The sequence below is a fragment of the Macaca nemestrina genome, chromosome 15, assembly GCF_043159975.1.
Source record: "Macaca nemestrina isolate mMacNem1 chromosome 15, mMacNem.hap1, whole genome shotgun sequence".
Classification (NCBI taxonomy): Eukaryota; Metazoa; Chordata; class Mammalia; order Primates; family Cercopithecidae; genus Macaca; species Macaca nemestrina.
Window position 1 is genome coordinate 13926557 of NC_092139.1, and position 20398 is coordinate 13946954.

The window sequence follows — 20398 nt, forward strand, 5'->3', positions numbered from 1 at the left end:
TTATTTATTTATTTTTTTAGTTTTTAGAATAGGCCGGCCACGGTGGCTCAAGCCTGTAATCCCAGCACTTTGGGAGGCCGAGATGGGCAGATCACGAGGTCAGGAGATCGAGACCATCCTGGCTAACACGGCGAAACCCCGTCTGTACTAAAAAAATACAAAAAACTAGCCGGGTGAGTTGGCGGGCGCCTGTAGTCCCAGCTACTCGGGAGGCTGAGGCAGGAGAATGGTGTAAACCCGGGAGGCGGAGCTTGCAGTGAGCTGAGATCCGGCCACTGCACTCCAGCCCAGGCAACAGAGCGAGACTCCGTCTCAAAAAAAAAAAAAAAAAAAAAAAAAAAAAAAGAATAGAGACAGGGTCTCACTATGTTGCCCAGGCTGGTCTCGAACTCCTGGGCTCAAGTGATCCTCCTGCCTTGGCCTTCCCAAGTGCTGGGATTACAGGTGTGAGCCACTGCTCCAGCCACAACACTCTTTTCCACACAGTATTCAACAGTTAGAAAAATACTGACTTTTTGACATGAGAAGATTCATTTAAAAAAAAAAAAAAAACACAAAAAACAAAAAACCCTCCAGATGTCCAGCTTTCTCCCCCATACAGGAAAACCTGGTGACTGCTGGTCACCATTTCTGCGAGGCTGGTGCCAGGCAAGCTTCACTCCTGTACATGAGGCATGGGGTCTGCAATTCGCCACAGTCCCCACCACTCCCTCCTGTCTCATGCCCAGAAGACTCACTCACTCACTCACTGCTGTTACCAGATCACCCTGGGAGCGCTGCAATTGTGGGACCGGGTGACATCTCATACCCTGCCTGTCCTGGCTCTGCTTTGCTCCAAAGCCACCCTGGCTCCCCTCCAGCCCCTCTGCCCATCTTTCTTTCTGGGAAGGTCTCAGTAACCACGGTCTCCCCAGGCCTCTGCTGCCCTGGTGGGGGTAGGGGTGAACAGGTGGGCCAGGCAGCCCCAAGACCCAGCCAAGCTTCCTCCCGCCAGGGCAGCACCGTTCTGTAAAGGAGTCAGGAGTTGGCCCAGTGAGCTTTGCTGTCAGCCAAAGAGCTTCCCTGGGAAGCACCGCATTCTTCTCCATCAGAAAAATTAATCAAAATGACACCTCGTGAACAAGATGTTTTGGCGGCAGAAAACAAACAGTGATTTACAACAAATTAGTGAGGCTGTTCTGTGCCTCTGGGCACGTGAGCCAGGAGGAGGGCCGGCCTGGCACGGTCAGCAGGAAGTTGGCCCGGGCCAAGGGGACACCTGCTGTGGCCTCTGTGTACTTCCGAGGTCCGCAGCCCGCAGGGCTCCAGCCCCATTTCACACTTTCACTTCCGCACATGCCTGAAACCATCTCCAGATGTGAGGGGCCCTCCACAGGCAGGCGCTGGGCTGATGGCCGCCCCCTCCAGCGGGGTCTCAGGGACATTTGTCTGGAAGACCTGGGCCCCTTTCCGGAGCCTCTTTTCTTTCCTCTGATTGGACAAGGGCCCTGAGACCTGGCGAGGGGAGGATTCCAGAGAGCTCAGGGCACAGCATGAGGTATTTCCAGGGGAGGAAACATTCCAAACAGCCGAACCTGCAGCCTGGAGGGCACCCACGTGCCCTGCTCAGCTCTGGTGTTCAAGTCCTAAGACGTCACAGACCCTGAACGCCAGCCTGAGCTCAGAGCAGAGAAGGAGCCCTGGTTTCTCGCCAAGTGAAGCAAATTCGACCAAGTCACTCCCCTGCTACAAACACTTCCATGGCTCCCGTCGCCCCTAGAATAGTGTTAAATTCCTCTGTGTGGCCTTGAGACCCCGCACAATCTGGTCCCTGCTACCTCCCAGACCTTATCTCTCTCCACTCTGCCCTGGCTCGTGCAGGCAGCCCAGCTAAACTGGCGATTCCTCAAGCACCAAGCTTAGGTGCGTTGCAGAGATTTTGCAATTGCAGTTCCCTCAGCCCAGAGCACTCTTTCTTCTGACTCCACACCGCCACTTACTCATCATCCAGCTCTCAGCTTCCACGGCCCCTCCTCAGAGGCCACTCCTGACCCCTCAGACCAGGAATCCTTTTTAATTTTTGTACATTTTATTTTGTAGAGACAGGGTCTGTCACCCAGGCTGGAGTGCAGTGGTGCAGTCTCGACTCACTGCAGCTTTGAACTCCTGGGCTCAAGCAATTCTTCCACCCCAGGCTTCCAAGCAGCTGGGACCACACGAATGCACCACCATGCCTGGCTAAAGGGCCCCCTTTAGAAACAGCCATCTAACTGGATTTTCTGTTTTTTCTTGTTTTTTGAGACAGAGTCTTGCTCTGTTGCCCAGGATGGAGTGCAGTGGTACAATTATGGCTCACTGCAGCCTTGACCTCCTGTGCTCAAGTGATCCTTCCACCTCCTGAGTAGCTGGGAATACAGGCATGCACCACCATCCCTGGCAAAGTTTGTATTTTTTTTGGTAGAGACGGGGTTTCGCCATATTGCCCAGGCTGTAACTCCTGGGCTCAAGTGACCCACCCATCTAGGCCTCCCAAAGTGCTGGGATTACAGGCATGAGTCACCATGTCCCACCTGTAACTGAACTTTCTTTGAATTTGGTCATTGTCTGTATTCTTGCACCAGACACAAGCTCCCTGAAGAGATCACAGCTCTCTACCAAAGCAACATGTGATGGAAAGAAGAACGTGGATTCATATCCTGATGTCCAACTGTGTGATTCTGGGTAAGTTACTTACCTTTTCTGTGCCTCAGTTTCCTCACCTGTAAGATGGAGATAGAAATAGCACCTCCTTCGTGGGATGTTATGAGGATTGACAGGCTGAAAACAGTGCCTGGCACAGCAGGGCTGGCTCTGTCAGCTGCCCCGTGATTCCCGCTCACCGCTGAGCACCAAGTGTTGAGTCTGCCCTGGACCACTCCATTACTCACAAGCAAAGCCGGCTTTTCAGCCGGGTGTGGTGGCTCACGCCTATAATCCCAACACTATGGGAGGCCGAGGTGGGTAGATCACTTGAGGTCAGGAGTTCGAGACCAACTTGGCCAATGTGGCAAAACTCTGTATCTACTAAAAATACAAAAATTAGCCTGGCATGGTGGTGCATGCCTGTAATCCCAGCTACTTGGGAGGCTGAGGCAGGAGAATCACTTGACCCCAGGAAACGGAGGTTGCAGTGAGCTGAGATCACACCACTGGCTGGCTTTTCAGGTGGCCGATGCTCTTCCGCTCCACGCTCGGAATCCCTCCTGAGAGTTCTGGAGCTTTTCTCCTCTGCTTCAGCGTGGGCCCTCATCATTTTCCATCAAATCCAAACTAGTTTTCTAGCAAGCAAAGCCTCTCATGAACCTGCCCATGCCAGCTCACTGACTCAGTCAGACTCTCTGAGGCTTTTTTTTTTTGAAATTTAAAGATATTATTTTAAGCTGGGCGTGGTGGGTCACGCCTGTAATTCCAGCACTTTGGGAGGCTGAGGTGGGCGGATCGCCTGAAGTCAGGAGTTCGAGACCAGCCTGGCCAACATGGCAAAACCCTGTCTCTCACTAAAAATACAAAAATTAGCCAGGCGTGGTGTTGGGTGCATGTAATCCCAGCTACTCGGGAGGCTGAGGCAGGAGAATCGCTTGAACCCAGGAGGCAGAGGTTGCAGTGAGCCGAGATCGCACCACTGCACTCCAGCCCGGCGACAGAGTGAGACTGTCTCAATTAAAAAAAAAAGACCCCCCAAAAAAAGACAGACTGAATGTGGCCAGATCATGCAGCCTCTTGCAGGCCATGACAAGGAATTTGGATTTTATTCTGAAGTCACTGAGAAGCCATCTCGGAACAATTCAAAATAACTTTAGGATCTCAAAAGATATCATCTTAATAACATCTAGTAAATTAGAGATGCAGTCTCCCCATGTTGTTCCCAGCTCAAGTGATCCTCCCACCCTGGCCTCCCAGAGTGCTGGGATTATGGGTGGAAGCCACTGTGCCTGGCTAAGAGACTTGCCCATGGTCACACAGCTAAGACATGTCACAGAAGGGGCTTAGCTACAATGAAAGAGAGGTGCAATTTTTATTAAAACCTCACAATGTTATAACGACCAATATAAAAGCATAACCGAAAACTTTTCATTTGTACAGAACACCATGAAAATGTGGACTTTTGTACCACGAAATACATATGTTGTAGCACGGCCCTGCGTACATTTTGGTGGCTGGGCGCCAAGGGCCTGGGGCACAGGCTGGCTCCGTCTGTGGAGCAAATGCCTCTTTCTCAGGCAGCTCAAAGGCGGGGCTGAGAGGCCAGGCTCCAGTTGGAAAGTTGGCTGAGGGGAACACTAGTATCCTCAGGTCACTTCCTGCACCAGACCCCTCGGGCCAGCCCAGGCCATAGGCCATGTCCACGCCAGCACCAAGTCACCCGGGCAGTGGGCAGCCTGCCCTCTCTGGGGGCTGGGCCTCTGGCGAGTGGTGTGGCTCCCCACAGGGGCAGAACCCCATGCCAGCATTCCTGTGGGGCCACCCAATATCCCTGTCTCACCTCAGCCCTCTCCACTCCATGGACCCTTTGGAGACAGCACGGGTGGGTGAGGAACAGACAGCCCAGGGGCGCCACACAGCCAGGTCACCCTGAGTGGCTGCTGTGTCTGGATGGTCACTGTTTGGGCCACCCGGGGTTGGGGGAGGCCTCAAACACCTGCCTCGGGGGAGCAGTGGGGTCCTGGGGGAGGTACCACGAGAGAAACCAAAGCTCTCCGAGCCCCTGGCTGCCTGGGCCCCTCGGGCCTACACTGGGAATTGGAACAGGCCCCGGGAGAAGGGCTTGGTGGAGATCCAAGCCCTTGGTGGAGGCTGGAATGTCAGCCTCTGAGGGTGATGGCCGTTTAGGGTCACAGAAAGGAGGTGTCCACCCTGGGGGAGGAGGCGCTGAGGGGAACTGACTAGAGACGGCACAGAATCCCAGTTTTGAAAGAATCAAGATGGAGGACACTGAGAAGGCCTGGGCGCCCTACAAGGACTCCCACCTCCCAGAGAGCAGGTCTGGGGGTCAGGGAGGGCACAGAATGGGCCAACGGGGTGCAGGGCACCAGCTCTGGGCCCAGACATCACAAGTTCAAATCCCAGCTCCACCACTTCCTGCGTGGGGCAACCCTCAGTGACTCAGTTTCCTCATCCGTAAAACAGGAACAATGACCACACCCTCTTCACAGGGTGGGGTGTGAGGCGACGGCAGAGTCGGCCTCAGCAGCAACGGTGATGGTCATCATTCTGGAAGGGCCCCTCCAGCTCACACCCTAGAGCAGCCACAGCCCTGGAGCCTTCAGGTCTGCACACGCATGCGCACACTTGGCTGCACCGCCTCCCCCAGACAAAGCCCTTGTGGGGCCAAGAACAACACACCGGGGTTGCTGAATGACTCACCCACCCCTGGCCAGGACGCGCTTCCTGGAACAAGTTACCACAGGTAGGTCTAGGGGGCTCTCCAAGGCTTAGCAAGGCCCAGTGTGGCAGAGAGGAGAGGGTGCAGGTCCCAGCATGCCCCAGCCACACCCCGGGGGGGATGCCACATCCCTGCAGCAGGGGGGGTGGGGGGACCTCAGTTTCAGAGCTCCACAGGCCTGGATCCCAAACCCAGCAGTGACCCTGGATAGGTGATTCTCCGTCTCCAAGCCTCCGTCTCTGCCTCTGTAAATGGGAACACTAGCACCAACCTCATGGGGATGACTGCCGACTGCAAGAAGTGTATTAAATGACAGGCAGGACCTACTGTTATGATACTTGAGTCCTAACAGGACATGGACAGCCAAGGTCCTTTCTGCCCCAATGTGTCTTTAAAAAAAAAAAAAAATTTTTTTTTTTAATTTTCAGAGAGGGTCTTGTTCTGTTGTCCAGGCTAGAGTGTAGTGGCATGATCAAGGTTCATTGCAGCCTCAAACTCCTAGACTCAAGTGATCCTCCTACCTCAGCCTCCAGAGTAGCTAGGGCCACAGGTGCATGCCATCATACTTGGATAATTTCTTGTAGAGATGAGGTCTTGCTTTGTTGCCCAGGCTGATCTTGAACTCAAGCAATCCTCCCACCTTGGCCCCCCAAAGTGGTGGGATTATGGCCATGAGCTACCACATCTGGCCCCTAATGTGCTTTTTTTTTGTGAGACAGGGTCTCACTCTGTTACCTAGGCTGACTGCAGTCATGCGATCTCGGCTCACCGAAAACTCCACCTCCCAGGCTAGGTTCAAGTGATCCACCCACTCAGCTTCCCGAGTAACTGAGACCACAGGCATGCGCCACCATGCCCAGCTAACTTTTCTATTTTTTGTAGAAATGGGGTTTTGCCATGTTGCCCAGTCTGGTCTCGAACTCCTGGGCTCAAGTGAACCACCTGCCTTGGCCTCCCAAAGTGCTGGTATTATAGGCATAAGTCACCGTGCCCAGCCCCAAATGTGCTTTTAAAGCCATCAGTGGGAAAAGTCACTCAGGAATGGTCACTGTAAGTTGAGGGAGAGGACAAAGGATGCAGCTCATGACTTCATTGTCTTTGGAAAGCAAAGAGATGGAGTTTGTCTGAAGAGGGGCAATCCCAGAGGGCTTCTCACAGGAGGTGTCTTTAACCTGGGCTCTGAAAGATCAAGAGGAGTTCCTAGACCATGAAATCTGAGAGGCCGCTGTCCGGCTGTTACAAGCTTGGGCAAACCATTCATCTGGAAGCAGGCAGGTGAGTAGCACGTGCCTCAGGCAGGTACAATGAGGCCAGGAGCCTGTGACGGGAAAGCACATGCCCTATCAGCATTTCAAGTCGCACTGTTTAAATATATCGCCTGGCCAAATAGAATGAGTTGACATGGGCCAAATTCTGCCCACGGGCAGAACCCTGACACTTTCTGAATTTTCATTTCCTCACCTGTTAAATGGAGATACTATTAATACCCAGCACACAAGATGGCTGGGAAAGGTAAATGAATCACTGCATATAAAACGCCTAACGCAGAGCCTGGAACCTGGTTAGCACTCAACAAGGCCAGGCGTGGTAGCTCATGCCTGTAATCTCAGCACTTTGGGAAGTCAAGGCAGGAGGATCACTGAAGTCCAAGAGATGGAGACCAGTCTGGGCAGCAAAGCGAGCCTCTGTCTCTATAAAAATAAAAATTAGCCGCCGGGCGCGGTGGCTCACGCCTGTAATCCCAGCACTTTGGGAGGCCGAGATGGGCGGATCACGAAGTCAGGAGATCAAGACCATCCTGGCTAACACGGTGAAACTCCGTCTCTACTAAAATACAAAAAAAAAAAAAAAAAAAATTAGCCGAGCGTGGTGGCGGCCTGTAGTCCCAGCTACTCGGGAGGCTGAGGCAGGAGAATGGCGTGAACCCGGGAGGCGGAGCTTGCAGTGAGCCGAGATGGTGCCACTGCACTCCAGCCTGGGCAACACAGCGAGACTCCGTCTCAAAAAAAAAAAAAAAGAAAAGAAAAATAAAATAAAAAATTAGCCAGGTGTGGTGGTGCATGCCTGCAGCCCCAACTACTTGGGAGGCCAAGGTGGGAGGACCACTTGAGCCCAGGAGTTCCAGGCTGCGATGAGTTAGGATCACGCCTGTATTCCAGCCTGGGTGACAGAGTGAGATCCTATCTCAAAAACAAAAAGCACTCACTAATTGGGCTGTTGTGATAAAGTAGAGATAAGGTGTGGACAGGCAGGAACAGTGGAGACAGGGCAGTAGAGGGGATACCTGCAGGCAGAGCCCAAGGAGCCACAAGAGGCCCCACTAGGTGACACCTTTCCTGTGAAGGGCAAGTCACCAGAAACAGGCACTCCAGGACCTGACCTCAGACAAGTCCCCTTATCTCCTTCCCTGAGCCTCCATCTTCTCAACTATAAAATGAGGGTGATTAGCCAGGCATGGTGGCCCATGCCTGTAATCCCAGCACTTTGGGAGGCCAAGGCAGGTGGATTACTTCAATTCAGGACTTCAAGACCAGCCTGGCCAACATGGTGAAACCCCATCTCTACTAAAAATACAAAAATTAGCTGAGCGTGGTGGCACACACCTGTAATCCCAGCTACTTGGGAGGCTGAGGTAGGAGAATCACTTGAACCCAGGAGGCGAAGGTTGCAGTGAGCTGAGATCACGCCACTGCACTCCAGCCTGGGTGACAGAGTGAGACCCCATTTCAAAAGAAAACAAAAAGGACACATGATCCTTCCTTCCTTGCGGGGCCATGGAGAGGATCCCAGGACGACAGAGGAGAGATGAGGAAGAGAACGGCCTTTGCAGGCCATAAACCCATCCCCCTTCCCCTGCTCCTTGAGGCTGACTCCTGCCTCAGGAAGGGGAACCTGGCCAGAATTCTGGATGTCATCTTGGTCACTGTCCCTAAGTGTGCAAGGATGGGCAGGAGGATGGGAGCTGTTTCTGCTCACCACAGTAACCTCAGATGGCACTCAGCAAACAGTAGGTGCCCAATAAATGGTGGATGCGCACACAAACCATCGCAGCCCGGGGCTCACAGGGGACAGAGAAAGGCTGAGGTGTCTGGCCGCCTGTACCCGTTTCCTGTCTGCAGAAGTGAAATGTGCCCCCTGAACTTGGCTTCCTGCGCGCTCCTCCCCATGCTGCGGTCTGCGGAGGGAAGGGGGAGCAGCCCTCCCCTCACTTCTTGGGTCAGGATACTCACGTTCCTGAAGGAGGGGAGCCCTGCGGATCCCAGCCACCTCCGCAGGGCCTGTGGGAAGGCCCCATGGTCCCGCTCAGCCTGAAGCACGTCTGCTTCCAGGAACGCGACATGGTGTCCGACCATCTTGACGAAAGCCTGAGAGACACGGAGAGGCCATGATGCCACATCTGTGCAGGCTGGAGCCCATTCCTGGCCACACTCCCTAGGCCGGTGGGGACTCCAGGCCTTTCATCACTACGACCAGCCTCCCTCCAACAGGGCTCCCCACAAGGTGGCAGGGCCTGCTTCGCTGGAGGGACACCTGCAGAAACCCTGACAACGGTCACAGCTCCCGCTGGTGGCCTCTTGCCTTCTCCCCATAGGGACGCTGTTCTTAGCCTCCATTTTACAGGGGAGGGAAATCAAGGCTGAGAGAGGCTGGGTCACCTGCTCAAAGTCACGAAGCCAGGAAGTGCCGGGGGCCGGGGGGGCGGCAGGGTCTCAGGGCACATTCATCAGATTTCAAAGCCTTTTTTGTTCAAAGTTGATTTTATAGAAATAGCCCAAATGCTTATTTATTTGTACTTTTCATCTATGTTAAGGACACACAAACGCTCATTTTAATAGTGGATGTGCTGTATATTCGAACTCAGAAGCCACCAAGGGCCTAGCAGGAAACAAGCAGGTAAAGGGGGCCTAATGGGAAGCAGGGTCAACCAGAAAGCTAAGTCCAGGCCCACAGGAACCACTCAGCTCCAGGCCTCAAGTGCAGAGCTGCCAGTTTCAAGAATAAAGGGCACAGTGGCTCACACCTGTAATCTCAGCACTTTGGGAGGCTAAGGTGGGTAGATCACCTGAGGTCAGGAGTTCAAGACCAGCCTTGAGATCTGGAGTTTGAGATGCCTGGCTAATTTTTCAATTTTTTTGTAGAGATACGGTTTTACCACATTGCCCAGGCTGGTCTTAAATTCCTGGCCTCAAGTGACCCTCCCTGGCTTCAGCTTCCCAAAGTATTGAGATTACAGGCATAAGGTACCATGCCCAGCCAGAATTCTTTTTTTTGTTGTTTATTTTAATTTATTATTATTATTATTATTTTTTTTTTTTTGAGACGGAGTCTCACTCTGTCGCCCAAGCTGGAGTGCAGTGGCCGGATCTCAGCTCACTGCAAGCTCCGCCGCCCGAGTTTACGCCATTCTCCTGCCTCAGCCTCCCGAGTAGCTAGGACTACAGGCGCCTGCCACCTCGCCCGGCTAGTTTTTTGTATTTTTTAGTAGAGACGGGGTTTCACCGTGTTAGCCAGGATGGTCTTGATCTCCTGACCTCGTGATCCGCCCGTCTCGGCCTCCCAAAGTGCTGGGATTACAGGCTTGAGCCACCGCGCCCGGCCAATTTAATTTATTTTTTTGAGATGGAGTTTCACTCTTGTCACCCAGGCTGGAGTGCAATGGTGTGATCTCAGCTCACTGCAACCTCCACCTTCCAGGTTCAAGTGATTCTCCTGTCTCAGTCTCCCAGGTAGTTGGGATTACAGGCACCTGCCACCATGCCCAGCTACTTTTTATATTTTTAGCAGCCTGTCACCCAGGCTGGAGTGCAATAGCATGATCTTGGCTCGCTGCAACCTCTGCCTCCAGATTCAAGCAATTCTCCTGCCTCAGCCTCCCAAGTAGCTGGGATTACAGGTGAGCACCACCATGTCCAGCTAATTTTGTATTTTTAGTAGAGACAGGGTTTCTCCATGTTGGTCAGGCTGATCTCAAACTCCAGATCTCAGGTGATTCGCCCACCTCGGCCTCCCAAAGTTCTGGGATTACAGGCGTGATCCACTGCACCCCGTCTTATGTTGTATTTTTAATAAAGATGGCGTTTCACCATGTTGGCCAGGCTGGTCTCGAACTCCTGACCCCAGGTGTTCTGCCTGACTCAGCCTCCTAAAGTGCTGGGATTACAGGCGTGAGCCACTGCGCTCAGTCTGTCTTTCAGGCTTCCATCTAACTGTCCCTGAGCACCTGATGTCATACAGCCCCGGCAGGTACTCTAGAGCCACTCAGATTCCTGGTCTTCACAGCCCTCATTGCCCTCTGAAATTCTTATCTATTCACGGTCCACGCCTTTAGGATGTGGGTTCTAAAAGAGAAGCTGCTGAGTCAGCACTGCTCACAGGCCAAGACCAGAGCCTGGTCCAGGAGACAGGGCCCATATGGATGGTGGATGCATAAATGCACACGTGCATGAATGAATGAGTGAATGAGTGAGTGTATCCTTAGCAAAACGACATTGAGTGAACCCAAGATGGAGGCTTCTCTTGTGCTGCTGCCGCCCTGGGGCTCTGGCTGCAGCAGGGCTGAAAGGCTGAATCAGCCACGTCGTGTGTGTGTGTGTGTGTGTGTGTGTGTGTGTGTGTATGTGCAGATGTGTGCGTGTATGTGTGTGTGTGTGTATAGAGGTGGGTGGGTGGGAAATGGGCCAGGAAGCATCTGACAAGGGCTCCAGCCTCAGAGGCCTGGCTCAGCCCGCACATATGGTTGTAAAACTCAGAAGAAAGTCCCGACTCCCCTTCCTCCAGCCGATTCCAATTTTATGCTCCCTGCGTTAATACCAATCTGGTGGAGAGTGTGAGGCGAAGCTGAGGAATGTGCGCTCGCGACGTCTGAACTGTCTCCAAAATGCCTGCCAGTGAGGCCAGCCCGGCCAAGCCACAGCCAGAGAGGCGGAAACCTGGGCCAGGGCAGCCCCGACTCCGGGGAGAGGAGACGCACATGTCCACCCACACAGCCAGGCTGTGGTGGCTGCAGGTGAGCGAGAGGGCTCACCGCTAATCTTAGCCACCCTGAGGGCTGGGTGCAGGGAGCACAATTGATTTCTGCATATTTTCCTCTTCAATAAAGACACGCTACTTTTATAATCAGTTGAGAGGGAGGGAAGGAGGAAAGCCTCATTGTTTAAAAATATATTGGCAAGTATTGAGGAATTTGAACACTTTCGTCCCCCCTGGACACAGGGGTCTTGCCATGTTGCCCAGGCTGATCTCGAACTCCTAGGCTCAAGTGATCCTCCCCCTTCGGCCTCCCGAAGTGCTGGGATTACAGGCCGAGCCACTATGCCTGGAGAATTTGAACATTTCCACCAAAGAGTTCCCAGCTTCAGAGCATGATTCCTGTACAGAAAGGTGTGTTGACATCCAGCAGGGGGGAACATAAACTTTGCAACCCCAGTTCTACCACTTCCCACCTGTGTGAACTCCGGAGAGTCACTTCTCATCTCTGTGCCTCAGCGGCTTTTTCTGTAAAATGAGACTAATAGCAGGACCTTGCTCCTGGGGTTGCTGTGGAGTCGAAGTGAGTTCTTATGTGTAAAGCACTCATAGTGCCTTGCCTGTAGTAGGTACTCAAAAATATTAGTTTTTGTTGGCTGGGCATGGTAGCTCATGCCTGTAATCTTGGCACTTTGAGAGGCTAAAGTGGGCAGACTGCTTGACCCAGGAGTTCAAGATGAGCCTGAGCAACATGGCAAAACTCCATCTCTACAGAAAATACAAAAAATTGTGGCAGGGCGCGGTGGATCATGCCTGTAATCCCAGCACTTTGGGAGGCTGAGGTAGGTGGATCACAAGGTCAGGAGATCGAGACCACGGTGAAACTCCGTCTCTACTAAAAAAATACAAAAAATTAGCCGGGCATGGTGGCAGGTGCCTATAGTCCAAGCTACTCGGGAGGCTGAGGCAGGAGAATGTCGTGAACCCGGAAGGCGGAGCTTGCAGTGAGCAGAGACTGTGCCACTGCACTCCAGCCTGGGTGACTGAGCGAGACTCAGTCTCAAAAAAAAAAAAAAAAAAAATTAGCTGGGCGTGGTGGTACACGCCTGTAGTCCCAAGCTATTCGGGAGGCTGAGGTGGGAGGATCGGTTGAGGCCAGGAAGTGTGACTGCACCACTGCACTCCAGCCTGGATGACAGAGTGAGAACTTGTCTCAAAAAAAACAAAGTGAGTTTTTATTAATACAACTGATAAAGGGTCAAGTTCTGGCCTGAGAGGTCACCTCGTGGTTTCCAAGCTCTCACCTGGCAGGTCACACTGATTCTGAGGGCAGGGTGGACTTGCAGTCTGTGGAAGCCACTAACACTCTAGTCACCCCAGGACCTCCCCCTGGGAGGGCAGAGCAGTCATTGTTCCATCCTGGACAGATTCTCCCTCTCTCAGCCCTGTGGACCACTACAACCACCATAATAGTTTGTCCTTACGGAGCATCTGCAAGATGGCAGGTGCTGGTCTCGTTTAATCCTCACAATGACTCTGAGGGGTGGACGGCACATTCCCTTCCAGGAGATGGGGGTCTTCCTTGACACTGACTCCAAGGGGGTTGGTGAATTACCAAAGGGGCAGATCAGAGCCCCAGCTCTCTGGTTCTGGAGTCCACCTGCCCCATACAATGTCAGGTTCTCAGCAGGTCCCTCAGTTTTATTGTTTGATGTCACACACTTGAGCTAATAGGAAATACATCATCAGCCGGGCACGGTGGCTCATGACTGTAATCCCAGTACTTTGGGAGGCTGAGGCGGGCGGATCATGAGGTCAGGAGTTCGGGACCAGCCTGACCAACATGGTGAAACCCCATCTCTACTAAAACTACAAAAATTAGCCGTGCATGGTGGCATACGCCTGTAGTCCCAGCTACTTAGGAGGCTGAGGCGGGAAAATCACTTGAACCTGGGAGGCAGAGGTTGCAGTGAGCCGAGATCGTGCCATTGCACTCCAGCTTGGGTGACAGAGCAAGACTCTGTCTCCAAAAAAAAAAAAAAAAAAGGAAAAGAAATACATCATCTCCCACTTGACCTTAAAAATCCACGGCCCTCTTGGAACCTCCCATAGGACTCCCCCCTTTTAACGGAGCATCAGTTACAGAGAAATCTCTCTCTACTCTAAAGAAAGCGGATGTGCAGGGGTGTTGACAGGAGGTGAGTGCCACTCAGCCTCAATGTTGGTGAGACTCTAGGGCAGAGCGTGGTCTGTGACAACCGGGAGATTCACGCCCCACGGTGGTGACAGTTGCTTCTCAGCTGTTCCCAGAAAGGAATGGGGAGAGTTTGGGGTTGGTCTTCTAACACCTGGTCCCTCAGCAGTTCTGGCTCCTGTTGGCATCTGAGTTTGCAATCTCCATCTAAAACTTATAGTAGGCCAGGCGCGGTGGCTCATGACTGTAATACCAGCACTTTAGGAGGCTGAGGCGGGCGGATCACGACGTCAGGAGATCGAGACCATCCAACATGGTGAAACCCCGTCCCTACTAAAAATACAAAAAATTAGCTGGGCGTGGTGGTGGGCGCCTGTAGTCCCAGCTACTCGGGAGGCTGAGGCAGAAGAATTGCTTGAACCCGGGAGGCAGAGGTTGCAGTGAGCTGAGATTGCACCACTGCACTCCAGCCTGGTGACACAGAGAGACTCCGTCTCAAAAAAAAAAAAAAAAATTATAGTAGTTGCGTGGGTGGAAGTTCAAAATGGTGTAGTCACTTTGGAAAATTGTTTGAAACTTCCTAAAATGAGTTTCCATAGCTCTCCTAAAAAGACCTGCCAATAATTCCACTCCTAGGTATCTACCCAAAAGAAATGAAAACATATGTCACACAAAAACTTGTACGCAAACGTTCATAGCAGCATTATTCACGACAGCCGTAAAGTGGAAAGCACCCGACTGTGCACCAGCTAGTGCATGGACAAATGAAGTACGGTCCAGCCATATACCAAAAGATGATTCAACCACAGAAGGAATGAGGTCCTGGCACATGCTACAACATAGATGAACCCTGAAACCTTTATGGCAAGTGAAAGTAGCCAAGCCCAAAAGGCCATATATGGTATGATTCCATTAGCATGAAATGTCCAGCATAAGCAAATCCAGAGACAGAAAGTAGAAGAGTGGTTGCCAGAGTCGGGGGCTGGGGAATGGTTGCCAGTAGGCATGAGGTACTTTTTAGGAAAATGTTCTGGAATGAGATAGTGCTTATTGTTGTATCACCTGGTAAATATACCCCACACCTCCAAATGGTATACTTTAAGAATAATCGGCTGGGCGTGGTGGCTCATGCCTATAATCCCAGCACTTTGGGAGGCCAAGACGGGTAGATCACTTGAGGTCAGGAGTTCGAGACTAGCCTGGTCAACATGGTGAAACCCCATCTCTACTAAAAATACAAAAATTAGTCAGGTGTGGTGGGCATTCCTGTAATCCCAGCTACTCAGGAGGCTGAGACAGAAGAATCACTCAAATCCGGGAGGCAGAGCTTGCAGTGAGCCAAGATCCCACCACTGCACTCCAGCCTGGGCAACAGAGCGAGACTCCATCTCAAAAAAAAGAAGAAGAAGTTCGAGACCAGCCTGGGCAGCAATTTAGTGAGCCTCGGTCTCTACAATGAATGAATGAATGAATGAATGAATGAATGAAAGAAATAAAGAATAATCAATGTCGACTTCCCTGTTGGTGGGGAGTGGGGGTTACAGCAGCTGCAATCCCTCTGATGGGTCCTGTCATTCTAAGGACAGGGTCCAAACTCCAGGCCTTGGCCCTACCCTGTGGGCTACATCCCTCACTCCAGTCTCATCCCTGACCTTGAGCTCCTCCCAGGCCCCAGGTGTCTGAGAAGCTGCCTTTTCCCGCCCCTGGACCTTTCTTTGCACAAGCTGCTCCCTCCCCAGGTTTTCTGCACCCAATCTCAGGCCTTAGGGTCCAGGTCACACACTTGGGAAGCCCCCTCTGTTCCAGCTCTGGCCAGGACCCCTTGGTGTGTGCTCTTGAGGTCGACCCGCCCCACCCGGCCTGCTTCCCTGTCTAATGCTCCTCCAGGACCACCCACAGGGAACCAGACATCTCCCCTGGGTCGTATGTCCAGTACCCATCTCTGAGAAGCCCGCCGTGCAGCAAATGTTTGTTGAATACGACAAGGATTTGGGTGCAAGAACCTCACCGTCACTCCCATTTTATGGGGAAATGAGGCTGGGAATTTTCTGGGGGTCACACGCTAGGAGACAGCAGCACTAGGACGTGAATCCCAGCTGTGCGGCTCTAGATCAGCGCTTCCAAACAGCAGCGACCTTGCCCCCCGGGGACATTTGGCCACATGTTTGGTTGTCAGGCTGGGGAGCGGGGTTGGAGGAATGCTAATAGTATCTTGGGAGTGGAGGCCAGGGAGGCTGCTAAGCAACTTACAATACCCAGAACAGCCCCACAACAGAGAATTTTCCAGGGCAGCAGCACTGGGGCTGAGAAGCCCTGCTCTGGGGTGTGCGTTCCTAACCACTAGGCTGTCGGGACTCTTCAGTGGCTTCCTCCTCCTCAGGATAAAGGCCAAAGTCCTGACCTCGGATGGCAAGGGTTGGACAACCTGGCTGCTGCCGCCAGTTTCTTTGGCCCCACTGGGGTCTGATTCCCCTTTGCCCCCAATACCTGGCCTCCCAAGATCCTTCCAACATCCAAATCTCCTCCCTGCTCAGAGCCAAGATCCCGCCTGGAGCCCCTGCCTGAGCTGCACCCACCTGACACAGTTCCCACAGTTCCTCCACCCACCTAACACAGTTCCTTCCACTCCTTCTCCAGGGTCCTGTAGATCCCATGCCTCAGTCGCTGCTTCCCTTCACAGCACTTGCCTAATGAAAGCAAATCCTGGCCAAGTGTGAGCAGCAGAACAATGGCTCCCAAAGATGTCCACGTCCTAGTCCCAGAACCTGTGAATATGTCACCTTCCTTGGCAAAAGGGATCCTGCAGGTGTGATTAAGTTAAGGGTCTTGGAATAGGAGGTCACTGTGGATCATCCAGGTAGGCCCAACGTAATCTCAAGGGTCCTTACAAGAGGGAGGCAGGAGGGCCAGCAACAGAGAGACAGGAAGATGTCACTCCATGGGCTTTGAAGCGGGAGGCAGGGGCCACGAGCTGAGGAATGCAGGCAGTGCTAGAATCTGGAAAAGGCAGGAAAAAAGGCAAGGAAAGGCAAAGATTCTCCCCAGAGCCTCCGGAAGGGGCCAACCTGCCACCACCTTGACTTTAGCCCCATAAGGCACATTTTGGGCTTCTGACTTCCAGAACTATAAGATAATAAATGTGTGTTGTGGACGAGTGCAGTGGCTCATGCCTGTAATCCCAGCACTTTGGGAGGCTGAGGCGGGCAGATCCTTTGAGGTCGGGAGTTCAAGAGCAGCCTAGCCAACATGGCAAAACCTTGTCTCTACTAGAAAAACAAAAATTAGAGGACGGGCACGGTGGCTCAAGCCTGTAATCCCAGCACTTTGGGAGGCCGAGACGGGCGGATCACGAGGTCAGGAGATCGAGACCATCCTGGCTAACATGGTGAAACGCCGTCTCTACTAAAACATACAAAAAACTAGCCAGGCGAGGTGGCAGGCGCCTGTAGTCCCAGCTACGCGGGAGGCTGAGCCAGGAGAATGGCGTGAACCTGGGAGGCGGAGCTTGCAGTGAGCTGAGATCCGGCCACTGCACTCTAGCCTGGGTGACAAACCAAGACTCCGTCTCAAAAACAAAAACAAAAACAAAAACAAAAACAAAAATTAGCTGGACGTGGTGGCAGGCGCCTGTAATCCCAGTTACTTGGGAGGCTGAGGCAGGAGAATCACTCGAACCCAGGAGGCAGAGGTTGCAGAGAGCCAAGATCATGCCACTGCACTCCAGCTGGGGCTACAGAGCGAGACTCCGTCTCAAAAAAAAAAAAAAAAAAAAAAAGGTGTTGTTTTCTTTTCTTCTTCTTTTTTTAAAATTGGGCAGCCTCCTGAGCCAGGGTGGGCTCAGAGAGGCTCCTGTGTGTTGTTTTAAGCCACTAAGTTCATGGTAATTTCTCCCAGCAGCGATAGGAGGCTGATGTGGTAATACCCTGCTGAGGGTCTCTCCTGGCCGGCCCTCAGTCAACGTCAATGGACTGAATGCTCAGAAAGGAACGGTCCTGATAGCTGGGCTGGCCCAAGCCAGGTGAGAACCAAGCTGCAAGTCTTCACATTTTCTTTCCTCTTTCAAACGTGTGGAATAAAATTCAAATGAATCAGCTATTCCAAGGGCAAAGTTTTAATTATATTCCTGCTTCATTCTCTGCTGACAAGAATGTTAATTCTCTGCTAACTCGGTGCTGACAGCCACGCCTGCTCCCTCCCTCTGCAGCTTGGGAGGGGCTTACATTCCCTCTGGCCAGGTGACTATGACACAGCCGCAAGGTCCTCTCCGCCTCCCAGTCCTCTGCTGTGCACGAAGCCAGGGTCCCAAGCCTAGGGCCCCAAGTGGATGAAGAGCGTCTGCACCGGCACATATGAGCTGGAGTCCTGGCTTGATGTAACTAGTAGTGTGACCCCAGAGAAGTGGCTGACCTTGCAAAGCTTATGCTCCTCTTCCAGGAGATGGGGGCAGTGAGAGGACTGACTCTGCAGTGCAGCAAGGAGGAAATGAGATGCCATGCATCTTAGCCAGGCAAGTAAAAGATGGGTGAGCTACATCAGTGGTAAGGCAAGAGGGCATGGTGAGGACTGTGGAAAACTGGAGAGCCCATGCCCTTCTGAGGAGCAGCAGCCACCAGCTCCATCCATTTTTTTTTTTTTTTCAGACAGTCTTGCTCTGTTGCCCAGGCTGGAGTGCAGTGGTGCGATCTTGGCTCACTGCAACCTCTGCCTCCCAGGTTCAAGTGATTCTTGTGCCTCAGCCTTCTCAGTGTGTGCCACCACACGCAGTTGATTTTCATACTTTTAGTAGAGACAGGGTTTCACCAGGTTGGCCAGGGTGGTTTCAAACTCTTGGCCTCCATTGATTCACCCGCCTCAGCCTCCCAAAGTGCTAGGATTATAGGCGTGAGCCACCACGCCCAGCCTCCATCCATTCTTGCAAGAACACTGCAAGAATGCAACCCAGGGCCTGGAAATGTTCTCGCTCTCAATTTGGGTCATCATCACATGATGTCGATATATGTAAAAATTCACTAAATTACATACTTAGACGTGTATACATTATATATTTATGCCTTGAAACATAAACAGATTAAAGTATTTAAGGAAATGTGGGCCCAGGGTTATCAAAGTTTCTGAATTTTCAAAAGCTTAAAATGCAGATTTTTATATAAAGTACCCTGATTTTAAATGTTGGAAACAAATTATTTTTTTTCTTTTTGAGACAAGATCTTGCTCTATCGCCCAGCCTGGAGTACAGTGGCACAATCAAGGCTCATGGTAGCCACGACCTCCTGGGCTCAAGCCATCCTCCTACCTCAGCCTCCCAAGTAGCTGGGACTAGAGGCATGCACCCACCACACCTGACTAGTTCTGTATTTTTGGTAGAGATGGGGTTTCGCCATGTTGCTGGTCTCAAACTCCTGGGCTCAAGCGATCCTTCCACACTGGCTTCCCAAAATGTTGGGATTACAGGCATGAGCCACTGCACCTGGCCTGGAAACAAATTCTTACTTGTGGTTTTTTTCAAAATATCACTTGAGTGCAGACCCCCCAACTGCCACCACCAACCCCCTGCATTGGGCATAATGCCTGCATGTTCAAGGCCAGATCGGCGTCTTCCAGGAAAAGGGAAAAGCCAGATCAGGTTCACAGCCTCAGAACCTTTGTTTGCCTAGACGTACCTCTAGCCGGTCCACTTTGGCGTAGATGCCACGCATTTCTGTCAGTTTGGCCTTAAGGACTGGGATGTTTTCCTCCAGGATCTGTGACGTATCACTCCTGATCTGCAAGGAACAAAACAGCTCATCAGGCCTTCTGCCCCATCACTGTGTCCTCCTGCCTGCCTCAGAGGTCGGCCAGGGTCTACACAGACCCCACCGATGGCTGAGGTGCCAGGTGGCATCCTGCACCAGACAGGCCCAAGAACAACCCAGAGCCCCAGGAGAGGACCAACCTCATCGCCTCTGTGGACCCAGACCTACCCAGGTATTATTTACTGAACCACAAATTAATCACTTCCCCGCCAACCACCCAGCAACACCAGTCCCAAACTAAATATCTTCGTTTTCTAAACCACTGAACTGGAGCAAATGGAAAGAATCAGAATCTCTTCTCTAAACCAAAGTCAAAGTCAGTCCAGTTTTCATTGCACTGGAATATTAACAAGTTGATCATTACGATTAATATTCATTAATAATGTTAATGAACACCACAACTCTCATGTATCAGATGCTTCCGACACGCAGGCTTGTCCTAAGTACTTCCTTGCACCATCTCCTTGAGTTATCATTTTCTTCTGCTTGCAAGGGTTCCAGAAGTGAACTGTGTGAAGCCACATATCTTTCCCTTGATCACTGAAATCAGATGCCGATGGTTCCTTTTTCCTTCAGAACCCAAGGACCAAGCCTAACTCTTCTGTGTGTGTGAGAGAGAATGAGAGATTCCATTTTCATGTTATCACATCCTCGCTGTGCAAAAAAAAGGCCATATATTCATGGCTTTCAAATTCTGGGGAGCGGCTGGCCGTGGTGGCTCACGCCTGTAATCCCAGAACTTTGGGAGGCTGAGGTAGGTGGATCACCAGAGGTCAGGAGTTCAAGACCAGCCTGGCCAACATGGTGAAACCCTGTCTCTACTAAAAATACAAAAATTAGCCAGGCATAGAGCACACACCTCTAATCTCAGCTACTCGGGAGGCTGCTGAGGCAGGAGAATTGCTTGAACCCTGGAGGCAGAGGTTGCAGTGAGCCAAGATCGAGCCATTGCACTCCAGCCTAGGTGACGGAACGAAACTCCATCTCAAAAAAGAAAGAAAAAAAAAAAAATTCTGGGGAGCAACTGAATCTCCTTGGGGAAGC

General features: G+C 52.0%; 1 protein-coding gene across 2 annotated transcripts in view; it reads right to left on the minus strand.

Annotated features, from left to right (window-relative positions):
- The window catches only part of LOC105470679 (breast carcinoma amplified sequence 4), an 85443-nt gene that overhangs the window by 28540 nt on the left and 36505 nt on the right, over nucleotides 1-20398 (minus strand). The window contains exons 3-5 of one of the 2 annotated variants that reach the window (XM_071079140.1): nucleotides 19223-19324; nucleotides 8611-8766; nucleotides 7328-8095 (exon numbers count right to left, since the gene is read on the minus strand). In XM_071079140.1, coding sequence (XP_070935241.1) covers nucleotides 7913-8095; nucleotides 8611-8766; nucleotides 19223-19324 — 441 coding nt within the window. In that variant the 3' untranslated portion in view covers nucleotides 7328-7912. Of the gene's footprint in view, nucleotides 1-7327; nucleotides 8096-8610; nucleotides 8767-19222; nucleotides 19325-20398 lie in introns of those variants that run through there. The other variant, XM_011722866.2, reaches the window with a different exon arrangement.